This window comes from Balaenoptera ricei, chromosome 17 (assembly GCF_028023285.1).
Source record: "Balaenoptera ricei isolate mBalRic1 chromosome 17, mBalRic1.hap2, whole genome shotgun sequence".
Lineage (NCBI taxonomy): Eukaryota > Metazoa > Chordata > Mammalia > Artiodactyla > Balaenopteridae > Balaenoptera > Balaenoptera ricei.
In genome coordinates this window covers 69573655-69594107 of record NC_082655.1, presented here as the reverse complement: position 1 = coordinate 69594107, position 20453 = coordinate 69573655, and the positions used below count along the sequence as shown (strand labels likewise).

Here is a 20453-nt window from a genome sequence, read left to right as displayed (position 1 = left end):
GCATTCTTGAAATGTTTCAATTTAAGTACAGAGGGTCACTTTGAGCGTACAATCATGTGCGTGTACTCTTTACCTCCCAAGTAGAGATGGGTGCAGGATTTGTCCCAAACTGTTCTACTTTTAGCAATTCTTCTTATAAAATTCTTTGAGAGGAAACATTTAGAAATTCATTTAACTTTTCATTAAATTACAAACATTTATTCTTGAAAGAGTTCGTTCTGTACTTTATCATACTTCTTTCAGGATTATGGGTTTCCAAGAGGAATGAGGTTGTTATTAAAAGGAAGAAAGGCTCTATCAATTCCAAATGGATACTAGGGACTTCCCTGGTTGCGCAGTGGTTAAGAACCCGCCTGCCAATGCAGGGGACATGGGTTCGAGCCCTGGTCTGGGAAGATCCCACATGCCGCAGAGCAACTAAGCCCGTGTGCCACAGCTACTGAGCCTGCGCTCTAGAGCCCGTGAGCCACAACTACTGAGCCCACATGCCACAACTACTGAAGCCCGCACACCTAGAACCTGTGCTCTGCAACAAAACAAGCCACCACAACGAGAAGCCTGTGCACCGCAACTAGAGAAAGCCGGCGCGCAGCAACAAAGATCCAATGCAGCCAAAAAAACAAACAAAAAAAAACCCCAAACAACAAAAACAAACAACAACAAAATGAAACGTGAGAAAGGCCTTCATAAGGCAAAATCAGTGGTTTAAAAAAATAAAATAAAATGGCTACTAAATGAAACTGACAGTTGCTAGAGCATGTCCATGAATTTTTGTTAAACAACATTAAAGATAACAATTATAGATTCTTTGAAGAGTATTGGGAACATTCAGATCTGTAGTCAGTATTTACTAAGTTTCTTTTAAGGTAACCTGGAGTTATGGTGGTGAAACCGTTCAGTGAGATAGTCTGCAAATGATTCCCAGGCAAATCAGATTTTTCCTTCCACCTTCTTTTTTCTTTGAGAATAACCAAGGACTTGAATCACTAAGCATTACGTTCTCTCTAAAGCCTCCCTGTTAACCCCAGATTAAATTGAACCTAAATTCTGTAATTGTTTGGTTTTACTTTTCTTTTGCCTTCAAACTGTCTCATAAGTCTGTCTCTTTCTGTCTCAAAACCATTCTGCCCCCTTCACTCAAGTTAAGCCTATGGTCATTAACATTTTTCATCCTTTGTATTAACACACATACTACACATCTTGTAAAAAGTGTATCCCTTGTATATTAGGCATGAAAGGTAGTATTTCTCTGTGGAAGGGGTGTATAAGCAGAAGTTTGGTTGGAAGGGATGAAAGGATGCTGAGAAATGTCAATTGTCAATATCAAAACATGTTGGGTGGTGATGGAGGTTGGGTAGGGTTAAGGCAAAGAGAGTGACAATCTATTAACCTCAGGTTATCCTTGTCAGATTGGTTTGTCATTTCCCATAACTCATGAGTGAATGAGAACATGTGTCTGAGTAAGAAAACCAGAATGTGAGAACAGACTGTCCAAGAGAATAACAAAGTTCTTCATGGGCTCCAGGAGAATGCATACCTCCAGTCGTGGAAGTTGGCAAAAGCGTCTCATGAGTTAGCATCTGGGACTGGCCCTTTTGACAGGTAAATATGGAAGGGGTGGGTATTCCCAAAGGTGGAGGAATAAAACTCACCCTTACCTCCTTCAAACCTTTGCTCAAATGCCGTCTTTTCAATGATGTCTTTCCAACCGTTCTATTTAAAATTACACTGTATGCCTTTCAACCTTCTTTCCTGCTTTACTTTCCCCCTACAGCTATGACCATTTGATATTGATATATTTTTTTACTTTTTGATCAGGTCTATGATATTTTGGGCCATCTCTCAGAAACTAGATAGACTTTGTAACCACATCCTAAGTTCTTTCCTAAATGTAATTCTCAAATCTGTCTTCTTATAATTTTTGGCTTCTTGGTCTTGGGCACTGCCCCCTCCCCCTAACTTAATGGAAGCCACTTTTGAGGGTATTGGAAACAGTAGGCTGGAGTGGAAAGGCAGAAAAGGAACTCACTTAATCTAAGTCACTTTGCAAACCTGAGATATCTTAATGGACCTTTTATGCAGAAAACCTTTTTCAGTCTTTTTTTCTTCTGTTTAGGACCTAGAAGCAGTTTGATTTTCCCTGCCTTTTTATACCCCAATTCTTTTTCATTTCTGCTTGTAAACTGGTCAATTCCTGCCTGAACTCAGCTCCTTCTTGTGATACCTTTCTATAAACAGCGAGAAGAACCAACACGTGCTAATATTCTGGGTATTTGCAACTACTTTCCTTAGAGCTATAGGATCATTAAGCACTTTCTTTGCCTTCCAAGTTCAGCTGATAGTTTTACCAAATGTTATCACATAACATTGGTCTTTTTCTTTCCAGATTGTGATGTCTACGCTCCTTCCACCTACTGCCCAGCTGCTAAGCTAATGCCATATATTTTTGTTTTTGTTAAGGCAGCACTCTGATGTACCATCAGTATTAGCTGTGATGATGCTGAAGGGCAGAATATGCCAGCCCCAAAATATGACTGTAGTAGTTCAGGACATGCCACCTCCAAATATGCTGCTTTGGAATATTGATTATTTTAAGCTGTAGGCACATGAAAAACAGCAAATGCAGGGAGAGGCTTTTCTCTTTACTCTCCGTATCTGCCTAAAAACACATCCTCTAAAAAACACTCCTGTCAATTGACATAACTCCCCTCCCTAGGAGTCTCATCAACCAGGGAAGATTGACTCATCACAGGAGAGGAGACTAGAAATTGATACTACAGCCAGCCAAACTGTCACAAACTATTATACCTCCCGTCTATCCTTCTAAGGGCCCACTCATCTTTCCTAAAAATCATTTACTCTCCCCTAAGAGGCCTATATCCCCTCTTTTTTCTCTATTAGGATGGTATTTAAGTCTGAATTCTAAGTCACCTTGGGGAGTTACTCAATTTCCCATGGGTATCTCCCAGGTATACATGAAGTATACCTGTTAATAGATTTCTATTTGTTTTTCTTTTGTTACTGCTTTTTATTACAGGGGTCTCAGCTAAGGACACAGAAGGGTAGAGGGAAAATTAGTTTTCTTTCCCTACAGTGCTCAAACACAAAAAATGACCCAAATACAAGAGAAGTTTATTCCTTGTTCACATAACAAAGGTGGGTATTTCTTGAGTGTAGGCAGCTTTCCTCCATGTAGTGATTCAGGGATCCAGAAATTTTCCATGTCACGGCTCTTCCATCCTTTTGGGGCCTGTTATTACTGTCATTCAGGCAGCAGGAGAAAGAAGGCATGGAGGGAAGGCTTCCTTTCTCTAAACTCTTGGCCCAGAAATGGCCTACATCACTTTTGTGTACATTCCAGTCACATGGCCACACCTAACTGCAAGGGAGTTTGGAAATACAGTGCCCAGGAAGAATAGAAGACAATTTTGTTGCACAACTAATGGACCATCATACAAAGTCCCCTCCAGGAACCTGTGAAAGCTCAGAGTCCTTGCATCCTGAAGGCACACCAACTTATAGATGCGTAACTCTACACTGCTTGCTCATGATGAACTCACATTTCACTATGGTCTTTGATTTTTCCCTTCTTTGTGACTTTAGTTTAAAACTTTGCAAGCATTACTCTGCATTTGTCCTTAAGATAACTTTAATTTCTGTGTTTCTGAACCTTCTACTACTTAATTAAAGTGATATGGAATTCTGATTATAACCCTCAACTAACTGCTCTCTCCTTATCTATAGATGCCATCTTCTGGCTTCCTGGACATTTTCTAGAGACCACTACTCACAGGTCTGTTGAAGAAAAAGAGGCTAAATAATACTTGTCAGAGAATGAACTTTTATGGCTCATGTTTCTTACATTCCTTATCTGAGAGTGAACCTACTTATGGTTGTATGATCTAGACCTTATTTGTGTAAGGAATAAATTATTCTAGGCAGTATCTTGGGTCCTATGAAAGTCAACCTTTAGTATATATCATTTATCTTGATGAACTTTGATCAACTGATCTCTTGACCAGTAAAGCACTCCAATGCTCCTGCAAGGGATCAGGTGACCCCAAGAGATTGTTATGACAAAATCAAAGCTGTGTTTCCTTTATAGTCTCTAAATTGCTTGGCCCAATATTTTTTGAAATACATCTGATAAACAAGAAGCTCTGTGATATGTAGATTTAGATTTGCTAAAATAGAAATACCATAAAATACCATACTCCCAGTCACCATTTTCCCTCTAGTCTCTTAGCTGCTCCTGCATTACTCACACATAGTAGAAAAATAATTTTTTAATGTTTGATGTCAGTTACTTAGATATACTGAAAGAAAATGTGCTGAGATGGTTTGAACACATTATTAATGAAGAAATAAAGAAGCAGGCGTGTTGCTGGGGACGGCAGGAGAGATGGCTGATTGCCCAGGCCCACAGTGCTTCTGGACAACATTGTAAAGGGAGCTAGGTCTGCCCGCGGCAAGCCCCCAGCTCCTTCCATCTGGACTCCCAACTTAGCGCATCCCCGGGTCCTTCCTTACTCTCAGCTGGCCACAGAAGAATCTCAGCAAAAGGTTTTTTTCAAACCTGATAAAGATTTTCAGGTGAAACTTCTCCTTAAATCATGTTCACAAGGAACTCCCTTAAATGAAAAAAAAATCTTCTGTGGGATGGAAGCAGAATGGTTCCATTTTTTTCATCTAAAAACTGGGTTAATAATCCCAACCTTTCTTTAAATTGCAGAGATCACATGATAAATATTTGATACTTAGCAGTGTGCTGGGCACAATGTCAAGTGTAGAACAACTGTTAAATCCCTTCTCTCTCCTTTTCTGTTGGGTATAGGGATTTGACGCCATTCCTTAACAGCTACCCCTTGCCGTGACTTTGTCACTTTTTATTTCTCTTCAGATGGTAGGGTGAGTATAAGGGCCTTAATTTATCTTGTTAACTACCCTATCTCTGGCACTAGCAAAGGTGATGTGTTATTAATATACTGCCTTTCAACTGCAAATCCACCCTCTTTCCGTCCTGCTTTGTGATGCTCGCGCTGTACCCTGTCAACATTTCTCCTTTGATAGCTGGTCAGCGTTAGGCTTTGTCAAGAGAGGGCTGTAGAGAGTGAGATACAGCAGAGGAAGGGGCTTCTTCTGGTTCCCATGTGCTTTCTTCCCCCCTATGACGCGGCTTTTTGGTGGCATATGTGAGTCCCAGTTGCACTTATTCTCTGGAAAGTTCTTCTGACACCACAGCAGACAGCTACCTCTGGACCAGCTCTGGCCTGCAGGCACCCTGGTTAATTTCTCCACCACTCAGTGGGCTACTGGCTCCAAGGAGACCTGAATCTCAGCCTTGGGATGGGGAGTGGTGAAAAAGGCTCTATCAAGTTCTCAGTCCCTTCTTTCTCAGCCCGGGGGTAGTAGTTGCTCTCTGCACTTGTGTTTTCTCTCATATGCCTTTTAGCAGTCAGTCACCAATTACTAGTTACTACTACTTTATATAAAAATTGTCCTGTTCAAATTACTGGTGTGGTTCTTGACTGGACCTTGACTGACCTTGCTGACTAAACGGATGGGCTGTCTACACTAAGCCAGGCTCCCGATATGGTGGCCAGGGTCTTAGGGCAAGGGGGAGCGGGACTACTGAATGAGAGAAGAATACATCCCGCCCTGTCCCTGTTTATCCTTCCATCTACTCACGCCTTGCCTGTGAGCCCAGGGCTCGCTCCCTCATCTCATCTGAGCCACCAGGCTCAGCCTAGTCTACCAACACGGAGGCGGCCTTTGCCTGTGATCCCAACATTCTCTCTCTAAAGGAGTGAACAAACAAGACGTGTAGTGTAACCTCTGAAAGATCACCAGTCCCTGCACTGGGTCAATGCCTTTTCCCTACGAGATTACGATCATGCTCTCCATACCTTCTCCTTGCTTCTTTCTCAAGAGTATGAGGCTGATCCTCAGCCCAGATCACAGCCCACTTTCAAAATGTGACGAAAATGTGGGAGAAGAGAAGGACACTCGTGATCAGATAGCCTCAAAGCCAATGCAATGATCAGGAAAAGATCTAAGAGATGTATTTGTGGGACAGTGGGAATTTTAATCACTCCACAGTTATACAGCTATTAAAACAAAATGGTAGAAAACAGGAAATGTCTTTAATCAAGTCAAGTCTTTGTGGTGGTGCCTGATGAATATGCAAAAGCTGCTCTGAATTTTGTTTTCAGGGCATAGAGAACGGCCACATAGGCATCCCTAATACCTGTTTTTAGGTTATAAGAAAGGAAGGCATGTGTTAATCAAGGATGTCAAACGCTTAAAGAGATACAGACATTTTTGATTTTAGAAAACAACAAATTGATTCCTAAACACCTGAGCTCTGATTTTCAAATTGAAATATTTCTGGCAATCAGCATTATTGTATTCATTGAGTTAGTCAACGCCCAAAGGCAAAAGCCTAAAGTTACGTGAGGCTCTAGCAGAAAATGGCAGAAGTTAGAGATGATTCTCTCAAGAAACTTACATCAAGCTTTTCCAGAAATCGCCCTTCCTGCGTCAAACTTCCTTTGTAATTGAAGAGACAGATAATTTCCTATACCTTAAACCTTTGCCTATTCCTTGATACTCCCTTAACCCATCATTCTACAGTAATTCTCATTTCTACCTCTGTTTTCATTTTTTTGGATCCTGTTTAAAATGTATTCAGACATACACATGTTCTTGATTAGAATCCAAGTTCGAGTGGCTTGTATTATAATTATAGGTAAGTAGATGAATGAATGGATTACATCTGCTCATTCCTTCAAGGTTTGTTGAGTACCTACTACGGCCAGGCACCAGAGAGAGTCAGACACTGATCCTACCTGAAGAAGAATGGTAAGTAGTCTTTGCCCTCGGAAGGTTCTCAATCTGCTGAGGGAGACACAGCATGTCAACAAATAGCTGCTGTGTAGAGAAACATATGTTCCAGCTACAGGTTAACCCAAATGTGGGGTAATCAACTCTTTCTGAATTTCCCTGCATTACAGATTAGGGAGTGGAGGCACAGAGAAGTTAGGTAATTTGCTGACACTCATACGACATGAAAGAGTCTGGATATGATCCTAGGAAGTATACCTTCAGGGATTATACTCTCAATGATCACCATGTTAACTGCTTTTCACATTTGACCTGTCCAAGACTCACATGGCTAAATATTTAATATATGTGTTTGGATGGTGATAGTCAATCCTTTTAAGTCACTGGTACTTATTTACATGCTGGTGCCCATTTCTCTAAAACAGTTGTCATCCTTCTCACCAAGGACCTCTAAAACAAAGCAAGGCAGGGAAAATCACTCCACATTTATGTAGCTAGAGAAAAAAAATATGGTAGGAAACAGGAAACTTTTAAAAATCAAGCAAACTCTGTGACTGTGGCTGATGAACAGGCTGCTCTAAGTTCATGGGTCCAAGAAATGGCACCAAAGTATAGTCTGTGCACTGGATAGGAAACCTCTCAGTCACCAAGAAGCCTCATCTCTGCCCTTGAAAAAGAACTTCATCTATTCCCATATCCTCGATCCCATGTTCACGTCCTTTAAAAGTGGAAATAGTGAGATTCGCATTTGACAAAGTGAAAATCATGGCCTCCAGTTCTTGTTAGTTTTCCAGGTGAAATCACAAGAATAAATACAAAGGGTGATTTACAAAGAACAGGAAAAGAAGTGAAAGCCGATGGGTGGGTCAGGAACGAATAATGGTCTTTTCTACATCTTGTCTGGGCTGTGTTCCTAGGAGTGAGCGCCTGACTTTGCACATAAAGCTCTTTTAGCACCAGCTGAAGACTCGCTCCTTTCTCTCCCATCAATGCCTCCCTAGTCACTGTATGAAATTCAGGGATCCACTAAATTGCAGATCTGTAAGAAACTCATTCTACTGGGGATGGGTTGGGGGAGGAAAGATGCTGTAAGTACAAAGTGCCAAGGATGCCAGGATATACTGTCTGTAGACTTCAGTGAGGGTCAGAGAATTCAAGGACAATCCATGCTTTAGCTGAGTCTTCAAAGGTGAGTGGTGCTTACAAGCAGGGCAAAGAGGAGAAGAGCATTCCAGAGAAGAGGAACAGCTTGAGAAAAGGCCCTTCAGAGAGAAACTATAATCAGGTCAGTACAGCGAGGATGAAGAACGCTGAGCCAAGGATAGTGAAGGATGCTGAGAAATGTCTGAGAGACAGGCAGGGTGTGGTTTTCAAGGGCTCCATGTGTCATGCCAAAGAGTTTGTAGTCTATACCCTTGGCCAGTGGTTGACTCCCCTTTCTACCTATGGATTCACCTAGAGAGCTTTTAAAAAGATAACTAATAATCAAGCCTTACCCAAGCAAATGAGTCAGAATCTCTGGCAGGGGGACCAGATATCAGCTTCCGAGATGATTCAACGTGCAGTCTGGGCTGGAGATACTGCTGTTGACAATGGGTGGGGGGGATACTTAAAAGGTTTTAAGTAGCGATGTGACGTGGTCAGTTATTCATTTCAGAAAGATCACCTTGACTACAGTATGGAAAATAGGTAGGAGTCATACATGAGGTGATGGAAAGGCAGTTTGGGAGATGAGTGCAAATCAGGATAAAGGCAATCAGGGTCAGAACTAAGGCAATGGCAGTGAGAATACGGACAAGGTAGGTAGCTGCCATCTTTCACCTCGGATCTATTGACAGACTGGAAAGGATATGTGGGTGGGGTGGGTTATAAAAATGACCACAAGTTTTTCTCATGTCTGCATTCGTACCTTGCAATCATTTCATCAAGAACTGGAGTCTGTTTTCTCAGTCCTTGAATCTGGGCTGGCCCTCTGACTTCCTTTGTCTGGTGGAATGTGGTAGAAGTATGTCTGAGTTTCTTCAATAAGTGGTGGTGGGAAAACTGGACAGCTACATGTAAAAGAATGAAACTAGAACACTCCCTAACACCATACACAAAAATAAACTCAAAATAGATTAAAGACCTAAATGTAAGGCTGGACACTATAAAACTCTTAGAGGAAAACACAGGAAGAACACTCTTGGACATAAATCACAGCAAGATCTTTTTTGACCCACCTCCTAGAGTAATGGAAATAAAAACAAAAATAAGCAAGTGGGACCTAATGAAACTTAAAAACTTTTGCACAGCAAAGGAAACCATAAACAAGATGAAAAGGCAACCCTCAGAATGGGAGAAAATATTTGCAAATGAATCAATGGACAAAGGATTAATCTCCAAAATATACAAACAGCTCATGCAGCTCAATATCAAAGAAAACAAACAACACAATCAAAAAATGGGTGGTAGACCTAAATAGACATTTCTCCCAAGAAACATACAGATGGAAAAGAGACACATGAAAAGATGCTCAACACCACTAATTATTAGAGAAATGCAAATCAAAACTACAATGAGGTATCACCTCACACCAGTTAGAATGGGCATCATCAGAAAATCTACAAACAATAAATGCTGGAGAGGGTGTGGAGAAAAGGAAACCCTCTTGCACTGCTGGTGGGAATGCAGATTGATACAGCCACTATGGAGAACAGTATAGAGGTTCCTTAAAAACCTAAAAATAGAATTACCATATGACCCAGCAATCCCACTACTGGGCATATACTCAGAGAAAGCCATAATTCAAAAAGACACATGCACCCCAATGTTCACTGCAGCTCTATTTACAATACCCAGGTCATGGAAGCAACCTAAGTGTCCATCAACAGATGAATGAATAAAGATGTGGTACATATATACAGTGGAATATTAGCCATAAAAAGGAACCAAATTGGGTCATTTGTAGAGATGTGGATGGACCTAGAGACTGTCATACAGAGTGAAGTAAGTCAGAAAGAGAAAAACAAATATCGTATATTAACACATATTTGTGGAATCTAGAAAAATGGTACGGATGAACCAGTCTGCAAGGCAGAAACAGAGACACAGATGTAGAGAACAAATGTATGGACACCAAGGGGGGAAAGGGGGGGTGGGATGAAGTGGAAGATTAGGATTAACAAATATATACTAATATGTATAAAATAGATAACTAATGAGAACCTGCTGTATAGCACAGGGAACTCTATTTCACTTCGCTGTACAGTAGAAACTAACACAACATTGTGAAACAACTATACCCCAATTTAAAAAATTATATGAAACAAACAAACAAAAAGGAAGTATATCTGAGTTTCAAGCTTGGGTTCAAGGAGCTTTGTAAGTTTCCTCTTGGATCCCTGTGACCCCCAGGCTAGCCAGCTAGACCATAAGAGACACATGGTCCAGCTGTCCTGTCATCCCAGCCCACAGCCAACCACTAGACGTGAGAATGATGGCAGATGCGTGAATGAGCCCAGTTGAGATCACCTTCTATGGGAGACTGGTTGGACCTGACCTCTCAAACTGTCCGGTTTCAAGCACTTTAGGAATAGCAATTACTATCATCCAATAAGAGCAACTATTAGGTTGGCCAAAAAGTTCATCTGGGTTTCTCTGTAACACCTTACGGAGAACCCTGAATGAAATTTTTGGCCAACCCAATACTTTTAAAGTTTAAAAACTCATCTCAAAACAGGTTGTTTAAACCTGAGACATCTTGCAAACAGAAAGGAAACATGGTCAACTTAAAATACAGTGGACCTAGAATCTGTCATACAGAGTGAAGTAAGTCAGAAAGAGAAAAACAAATATAGTATATTAACGCATATATGTGGAATCTTTAAAAAAAAAAAAAAAAAAAGGTACTGATGAACCTAGTTGCAGGGCAGGAATAAAGAGGTAGACATAGAGAATGGACTTGAGGACTTGGGGTGGGAGGGGGAAGCTGGGGGGAAGTGATAGTAGCATCGACATATATACACTACCGAATGTAGAATAGTTAGCTAGTGGGAAGCAGCCGCATAGCACAGGGAGATCAGCTCGGTGCTTTGCGATGACCTAGAGGGGTGGGATAGGGAGGATGGGAGGGAGGCTCAAGAGGGAGGGGGATATGGGGACATGTGTATGCATATGGCTGATTCACTTTGTTGAGCAACAGAAACTAACCCAGTATTGTGAAGCAATTATACTCCAATAAATATCTATTAAAAAAAATATGGTGCTATTAGTCCAAGGTCATGTTGTCAACCTATTTGAGTAAATTAAATAAAGGATCTGGGGTAATCATAATAAGAGTACTGTAGGGTTTTTTGGTTTTTTTTTTACTTTTGAAAAAATGTTTCCAGTGTATTCCTGTCTTTCCCACAGATTGTATTGTTTCTCTTAATATGTTTTTGTTATTGAGTTTACTAATTACCAATAGCCACACAGAGGGAGAAAACTGCATACCACATCTGAAATTTGTATTCCTGAAATTTAATCCATAACTGCATTTGGACATCTGCCTGGATTATAAGGAGCTTTCTTACTTTCAAAAATCATGCCAGAGAAAGCAAAAGTAATGTTGCTTCATTACTTTACAAAGCCTTTAACAAAAAAATGTAAATGTTATTTCCTGCCCCAAACATTTTGACAGATCAAAGTTTTGGTCTCTTCTTCACTTTTATCTTTCAATATCATTCATAATGGTTCTGTGTATCATCAGCTAGCTCACTGAGTCACTGGCTGCTTGAGGCCACTTTATTAGATTTTTATTGCTAAGTTACCACAAATTTAGCAGCTCAATTCTTACTTTACCGTTTCTGTAGGTCAAAAGTGGCGTGATTTTCTGATTAGGGTGTCACAGGGCTGAAATTCAGGTGTCAGCTTAGGTTTCAGTCTCATCTGGGGCTCAGGATCCTCTTACATTCTCAATGGTTGCTGGTAAAGTTTCACTGTAGTTGTAGGACTGAGGTCTCTGTTTTCTTCTAGTCAACTGGGGGCAACTCTCAATAACTAGAGTCCTGAAGTTTCTTGTTACATGGCAGCTCTCAGCTTGGATGTTTGATTTCCTCCAGGCCAGCAGGAGTCCATCTTTCTATTTCTTCTTTTGCAATCATAGAGTGGGGAAAACACTCTATTTTTAAAGTGCTCACCTGATTAGGTCAGGCCCACCTGGATAATCTCCCTATTTTAAGATCAACTGATTTGGTACCTTACTTACATTTGCAAAATCCTTTTAAAGCAGTACCTAGATTAGTGTTTGATGGAACAGCTGGGAGAAGGTGTGTATATAGAATTCTTCCTTTCACAGCCATGCTTAAGAGATCCTCTAATGGCACAATCGGTTTCTAATGAAACTTGGAACAAATAACTCCCATAGCAAGAATTCTATCGTCCATCTTCCTTCTCACAAGTTTCCCAGTCCATTCCACCATCCAGTTGGATGTTTGGGCTTGTAAGCTCCTAGGGACCACAGGTGTTCTGGAGATCCTATAGGTCCAGCTGCATGACTTGGGCGGGTACCAAGGAGGATTAGAGAAAAGAGCACTCAACTATAGCACGATACTGAGGAAAGAGGTCACACCTGGGAAAGGCAGCAGCCAAGTTCACAACCAAGCAAAGGAGAAAGGATGAAGGCTTCCTCATAAGAAGTGCAGTTTTTTCCCATGGAAATTTATGAGTCTAGATATGTCACTCAAAGATATCAAGAAAACTAATATTTTTGAGGCTATGTTTTAGTTTGAAAAAAACGAGAAACTTTTGGACACAGGACAGTTTTTTATCCTACAGATCTCTGATGAGAAAACTGGAAACAAACATCATTAATTTTTCTTTCAACAAGGCTGTGTCAATTCTCTTAAGAGAAACTTTGTGATTTTACATAAAGCCATTTCTATTCCTTCAGAGCACAAAGAATCTGTGAAGAAATCTAGGCAGAACACGGTGTTCGGACTTTAATTTTACTCACCTGCAAACTGTCCCCTTTCCATCATAACTTTATTTAAATCATGGTTATGCTCTTAATTACCAGTTTAATTGGTTGGTGCTTTCTCAATCCAGTTCTCTGGAGGCATGGTTTTCTGTTTAACTTTTGTTTTAATTCTTCAGCAAAACCATAAAATCTAATTAGGAAAGTAACCAGCTTTGTAACAGCAGTTCTCTGTCTAATTAGCTATGCTCTGACCATACCGTCTCAGATTCCATTCAACAATGCACATACACTTTGCATTTGTTCCGGTTTCAGATAAAGCACTGTGAATTTAGCCTAAGCATATATTCCAATTGCTTTTCACTTTTCCATAAATGCTTGGTTACAGTCAATGAAATCAGAAAAAGTAACTTAAAGCATTCATATATGCTATTAAACCAAGAGCCATCAAAGGCCAAGATGTAGGAATGCTATCTTACCATGCATATTCGTTTCTATTGCTGCAGAACAAATTACCACAAACTCAGCTTAAAATAATACCCATTTATCACCTTACAGTTCTGTAGGTCAGAAGTCCAGACACAGCTGGCTGGATATTTTCTTCAAGATCTCACTGAGCAAAAATCAAGATACAAGCTGGGCTGGGATTTCATCTGGACCTCAGGGTTGTCTTCCAAGCTCATATGGTTGTGACAGAATTCAGTTCCTTATGGTTGTAGGACTGACATCTCCATTTCCTTGCTGCCTGTCAGCTGCAGATGGCTCTCACATCCTAGCAGCCACTATCCTTATCACATAGCTCCCATGGGCAGTTCACAGCATAGCAGCTTGACTATGTGCCAGGGGGAGCACTTCTCTGACTTCTTCCTCTACCAACAGCTGGAGAAAACGCTCTGCTTTTAAGGGGCTCACCTGATTAGGTTAGGCCCACCCCAGGTAATCTCCCTCCTGCTGCATAATACTTTACATATCAAGAGAATGACTATTCTATCGTATTAACAGGCCCCAGCCCACACTCAGAGGAGGGATTATGCAGGGTGTACACCACGGGGCAGAAATGCTGGGGCCACCTTAGAATTCTGTCTACCACACTGTGCTGTAGGGAAAGAAGGCAACTCAAGGCCTCCCAGCAAACCCTCCTCTCTTCCCCTTGGAGGTGGTGCACAGGGTGTGCAAAGGAGCTGTTAACAATGGCCCCAATTCTGTCCCATCAGCTCCACAGGGCATCAGATGACAGACAGTCATATTCTTTCTTCTCTGCAGGCTTTTTTCTCTGCCTGGCCAGAATTGCTGCTTTCAGTAGTGCAAGAGGATCACGTGATGAAATCATATGAATTTAAAACGACCTCAAGTTAACATGATGCTTATTGATAGAAATTTAGTTAAGCTCAGTGCCTCAAACTTCAGCCTAATAAAACAATTTCTTTAGTGAAAGAAATGAAATGTGCAGAAAAGAGTTATTATAGCAGGCCCGAATCTGCTAGACTTAGAACGGCCTGCCTGCAAGATGGGCATGGGAACTTAGATTGTAGGAGGGTCCCTACCATCCTAACCGAGAAGAGCAGTTCACGGTGCCTGAAGTGTTTGTGCAAACAGTATAGCTCACGCTGAACACCTGCTCTCCTGCAGGAGCCTGGAATTCTGGTGTGCGTGAGGCAAGGGGGCTACGTGATTAGGCTCAATAAAATCCCCAGGCACTACGTCTACGGCGAGCTTCACGTGTGTCATCACAACTTGTCACCGAGGGAATTAAGAACATCCTGTGTGACTCTCCTGGAAGACGATTCTTGGAAACTTGTGCCTGGGTTCTCCTGGACTTCACGCCATGTGCCTTTTCTTTTTGCTCATTTTGCTTTGTATCCTTTTGCATAATAAATCATAGGTCTAATTAGGCCTGTAGGCTGAGCTGTGCGGCTCCTTCTGCAATCACTGAACCTGGGGGTGGTCTTGGTGAGCCCTGACTCAAGGAACAAAGTAAGTAAGAGCATGATAATGATCACATTCTGAGACCAGGCTCCAATGCCCTGCACACTTGGCCTTGATCCTCTCCATTGTGAAGACGATCAGAGTACACAGACTACAGGCAAGAGGTAGCCTCACCTGGGTTCTAGAGGGTTTGGCACTGCTTAGACGTGTGTTCCAATTCTGCACTGTGACCTGGGGCAAGATCCTTAACCTCTGTCTGTCTCTCCCAGTTTCTCTATCTGTAAGATAGCAGTAATGATAGTACCCAATTCATAGGGTCGTTAAAATGAGGCAATTCATAGAAAGCACTTAGTGTGACTGTCACGTAGCGACTGCAAGGGGTTGGATGCGATTGTGACATGGACTCACCAGAATGTCGTCAACACTGGGATATTAACTCCCCATTCCCCCTTGCTCTGCTCCCCTCTTTCCTCACCAGTCCCTCCCCTCTTCTCTCAGTTATCTTCTAAGCTCCTTTGCATCCAAACTGCTTCCTCCCCTAGTTTATTCCCTTTCCTTAAGGACCAAATGAAAACAATATGCGGGAGCATTTTTAAGTACAAAAAGGGCACAATGTAAATGTGCTGTCATTAGGGTCCACCATCCTGTCTATGCTCAACATCTTTCGGTTCCATCTACAATGACTGATGAGTTTATAAGTAACCCCCACAGTTCTCACTGATGTAATCTTACTGCTTTTGATAATGGTAAGTGATCACTGCATATAGAACTCTGCAATTTCATTTTTATCACTTTGTAAGGCTTACCATGTAAATATATTCACAAATTGGGAGAAACGTCCTTTGACAAATCATGTTTTCCAATATTTGGTTCAGAATATTTGTTCCTGGGAATACTGCACTCTAAGGTGTAAAGGGGCTATTGTTTTTTTCCACTGATATTTCTACAACACAATGGAGACAGAAACTTCTGCTTGAAACTTGCTTTGTTTTTGTGTAACTTTTGAGTCCCTGGTGGGTTATTCAGAGAGTGTTCAGGTATTGCTGCTGAAAAGGCTATAATGGGATTGATGATCATATGTGACCAGAGGAAGGTCAATGTCAGTACCCAGAAGCAGGGATTCCTTTGAGGGGGAGAGGAGGTTTAGGAAATGCCTGGTGAGCGCAGTCTCTCTGGTATTGGATAAAATCACGACAGTTTGGAATAAGCTCCTGCATCCTCACTCTGAGCCCTTGTCATGGGACCCCCAAGCTTAAACAGGACACTGCATGTGTAGGGGCTGCAGATGAGGAAGAAGAAAGGAAATCAATAAAAGTTCAAAACCTCATTTGCAAATAAATTCAATATCTGAAGGGAAGATGTCAAAGAGAAACATCAAACCAAAAACAAAAGACCAAAAGTCTGATAATTATAAATATCTCCAGAAGCCACTGATTCTGTCATCCCTCCTCTGTCATCCCCCTAACACCATCTCCAGGTACAACTGCATGGCAGTCCTAGGACACTTGCTTGTCTATCCCACACTGAAGGTTAATGAGGCCTCCCTGGCAAGTCTCCTTTGCTGTCCATTAAAATGAAGCTAAACCACCACAAACTTTATGGGATGCTTCTATTCTTGGTAGGCATGGAATAGAGCCCATCACAACACTTCTCATCATAACCTTTTAGCTTTTAGCTGAAGTTAACACTCAATTATATTGTAGTAATGGGGAGATGAGAAACCCTCTAACTCTAAAAACCATAGAATTCATCAAAGATTGAATAATCAAAGCCCTTCAACCTTTGCCAACAAAATTCTCTTATCGGACTCACTGAAACATAGCAAAATTAATTAACTTGAATTTCTAGCTTTCTTTTCCTCAACTCACGTCTGCTTGAAGTTTTAATTAGAAGGAAAGTGTCTAGATGATCAGCAGGGAGATTTCAAGGAGGAGAAGTGAAGCTTTGGAAAATTACAAACTAAATCCATTTGTTAAAAAAATTTTACTGAGCTCCTAGGATATTCAAGACACTCACTGAGAACAGAGCAATGAACAAAAATAGACAAGCTCTCTCATGAAGCTTACATTCTACTAAGGGAGATGGAAAATAAATGAACTAGTAAATAGATAATTGGTCAGATATATAATATTTTGAGTAACCTTAACTATTTTAAAGGCACTTTCAAGCTATCTCTTATCATTTTCTTCCCTTGACTAATGAAGTCCAATTACTCAACTCTAGTCAGCAAAACCCTGTAAACACATTATGAGCATAATGATAAGTGAGTGGACACTCGCTTACCTTCAGTTGCTGGTATATTTTCTTCAGTGCATATGCTTCCTCTTCTGTATTGGGAATAAGTCTTATCACCTTATCACTATAAGAAAAGGAAAACAATGGTGATATTTACCTTTCAAAAATAAAGATATCTTCTTACCATTTAAAAAACTGCCTCTGCATTTAAGAAAAACAGCAAAACTTTGGACTGGCCAGCAGGAGTTTTATCCTGTCCTTGTTACTCTCTGATTGTATTGGTCTTTTTTCCTCTGTCTGAACACTATTCATTTTTTCATCAGCTTTTGAAGATTACAAACTGACACTCAAGCAGAGAAAGGCCAAAAACACAGGAACAGTGGCAACAGGACAAGAATGTTCATGGTATCTCAAAGCAGATACCAAGAAAGAAAACTCCTGATGACAGGGGAAAAAAAAACAAAACTACTTTTTATTTTATTTTTTAAATTAATTAATTAATTTATTTTTGGCTGTGTTGGGTCTTCAGGGCTGCGCGTGGGCTTTCTCTAGTTGCGGCAAGCAGGGCCTGCTCTTCATGGTGGTGTGCGGGCTTCTCTTGTTGCGAACCATGGGCTCTAGGAGCGTGGGCTTCAGTAGTTGTGGCACGCAGGCTCAGTAGTTGTGACGCACAGGCTTAGTTGCTCCGCGGCACGTGGGATCTTCCCGGACCAGGGCTCGAACCTGTGTCCCCTGCATTGGCAGGCGGATTCTTAACCACTGTGCCACCACGGAAGCCCCAAAACTACTTTTTAAATTTAACTTAATGCTGAAAAATAATGCGACTTTTGATGAGAGAACCTGTGAAACCCATACACAGCAGAACATTTCTGGTTTGGATTCTTCCCACATTGAGAATAGTAAAGATAAGCCCATCTCTACGGGGCATTTTATTTCTCAAGTAACTGGTAATATGGAGGGCCCCCAATTATTTGTGGGTGTGCCATGAGATGCTGATGGCTGTAAAATTTTTTATTTTTTTATTCTTTTTTAAATTTATTTTTTATTGAAGTATAGTTGATTTACAATGTGTTGGTTTCTGGTGTACAGCAAAGTGATTCATTTATACATATAAATGTGTTCTTTTTCATGTTCTATTATGGTTTATGCAATATTTTTAAAGTGATAAAAATTTAAAATCAATTTTTACAGCCATTAAAATTTTACCACAGTTGAATATTTGAACACTCTTTATAGATTCTGAATTGCCTAAGAAGACTGGAGGTGTCATGCTTTCCATCAGAGAGTTCTCTGTGGTGGTGACTGCTCCCCCAGGTGTGCCAGACAGGTATTATCATTTTCTAATTACGTCATGAGGAGGTTGAGAAGCACAGCTCTGGTATATAATAATCACAACTATATATGTATAACTGAAGCACTGTGCTGTACACCTGAAACTAACACATTGTAAATCAACTATACTTTCATAAAAAAGAAATTCATTTATCATAGTAAAAAAATAATCACAACTGTTCCACGTATTTTGCATGGAGTATATACTTATTAAATATTTATTAGCAGATTGTATAAAGGAGATCATTGAGAATAATTGGCTTCCAGAGGAAATGTAAGGAAAAACTAAGTACAAGGGGAGTGCATATTTTTCACCATCCTCTATGGCATTTTACAATGACTGCAGATAAAGAAGAATGTTATTAATACCACATATATATATAAAGCACAAAAAAACCCCTCTAGCAGTTCAGTCACAACTTCTCTCTCCAGCCTCAAAGTTGTATCAGAATAAGAATAGAATTTGCATGCTTTTCCAATGGTTTTACTACTTAGATGAATAGCAGTCTCGAAGGCTAGGTAAGATTAATATGGAGGATTAATATGGAGAGCCCAAGGGAGACTTCCAGATTTGTTGGACAGTCATTCTTTAGGGCTGTGTGTCCATTTCCAATCACTTTAGCTGTATTCTTTCAAATGATCCTGTTACACCTTCCTTAGGCCTATGAATTAAAAGACCCCTGGCTTGCTGATGATAATTTAGTATGTTTTAGGTACTCCTACTCAATATGGCTTTGTAGCTTTGATTTCCTCAAAAATCACACAAAGCAACCTCTCACTATCCATGTCATAAAGCCCACTTTTCTGGAAAGAATTAAAAAGTAGAAGGAAAGGAAAAAAATCCAGTCACTGTAAAACAACTCCAAAAATGACCTTCAGAATTTAAATGTAATTACACCTTTTCTTTTTTTCATTTCTGTTTACACATTTCTCTGGCCTTTGTTTTTCCTGTCTTCATCATATCCTGGCCTCTCCCACCTGAACCAATATAATTCTTGGCAAAGAGAAACAACTCCGATGGATGATATGGTTGTTTTTGAGGGATGGATCACTTGACAGCTTGCTGAAAAACACCTCCATCTGGGGCCCTGTCAGCTCCTCAAGAGTGCAAAGAAAGCAATCTGTAGTTGTTTTACAGCCATGGGCAGAATTTTTTTTAAGATGATAGATAATTCAACCTGGCAATTGGTTCCTCCTCTGTGAGTGTAAGATAAAAGGGGACCACCCCTGGGATTATTTAACCCTGAAAGTGATTGTTCAAACCCAGCTTTGTCATTTTTATCACAAAAAGTTCACTTCATCTCAGCTTGTAGAAATTTTCACGTGTGACTTGAGAAATGTTACCGTTTGATTACTTATCAAAGAGCAGAGTATAAGGAAAGCTATTTAGGAAAGCCCATGACATGCCATACTTTTTTGTAAGCCTATAAATTATATTGGTAGACTAGCCAGTAACTAAAACCCAAGAGCTCTTTATTCAGCATGTAAAACCAAATGCCTTCCAAATGCCCCATTTGTTTTACCAAACAGAAAGCTTACTCTCCCTAGATCTGATAGCTAGTCTTTTTCGAAGTGCCGAACAATAATTCAGGACCACAAACAGGAAATTTTCAGGTAGTGAAGTAGCTACTGGAACTTAGAAAAACTAGCTGTGCACAACTATCATAGAAGGTGAACTGAGGCTTCCTTTATAATTTATCAGTTTTTTCAACCACTACGTGACAACATCATTTTAAGACCCTTTGGTTACCCTTTGGGATTAAGACGAGGGTAAATCAGGTATTTCTGACTCAGCCTATATAAAGTTGTCAGAGAAAGACTGCACAGATGTTTTTAAGTACAGTTTAAGGATGTAGTACAGAGGCGGCAGGATATCCTAGATAACTAAGGTCCCAGTAATTATTAATATGTATTCATTCATGATATACTGATATTTTGTCCCCTTGTCTTACAGGACAAATGAGGTTATGTTGCTATAATGCTAGCATCAAGTCTGGTTGTAAATTTGACGACTAAACCTTCTGTACTGTAGCAACCACATTAAAAAAATTTAATCAATTGAAAAACTATTATTAAATGTCTAATGAGAATGTATACTCCTAGAGAAGAGAATTCAGCAAGAGAATACCATGTCAAACTTGTTACCACCTGTCTGGGTCTCAGAGTCCTTGTTACAGGAGTGAGG

At 40.4% G+C, this 20453-nt stretch overlaps 1 protein-coding gene across 1 annotated transcript in view; it reads right to left on the bottom strand.

Annotated features, from left to right (window-relative positions):
* The window catches only part of CPA6 (carboxypeptidase A6), a 268189-nt gene that overhangs the window by 138185 nt on the left and 109551 nt on the right, over positions 1-20453 (bottom strand). The window contains exon 2 of the mRNA XM_059901699.1: positions 16985-17060. Coding sequence (XP_059757682.1) covers positions 16985-17060 — 76 coding nt within the window. The remainder of the gene's footprint in view (positions 1-16984; positions 17061-20453) is intronic.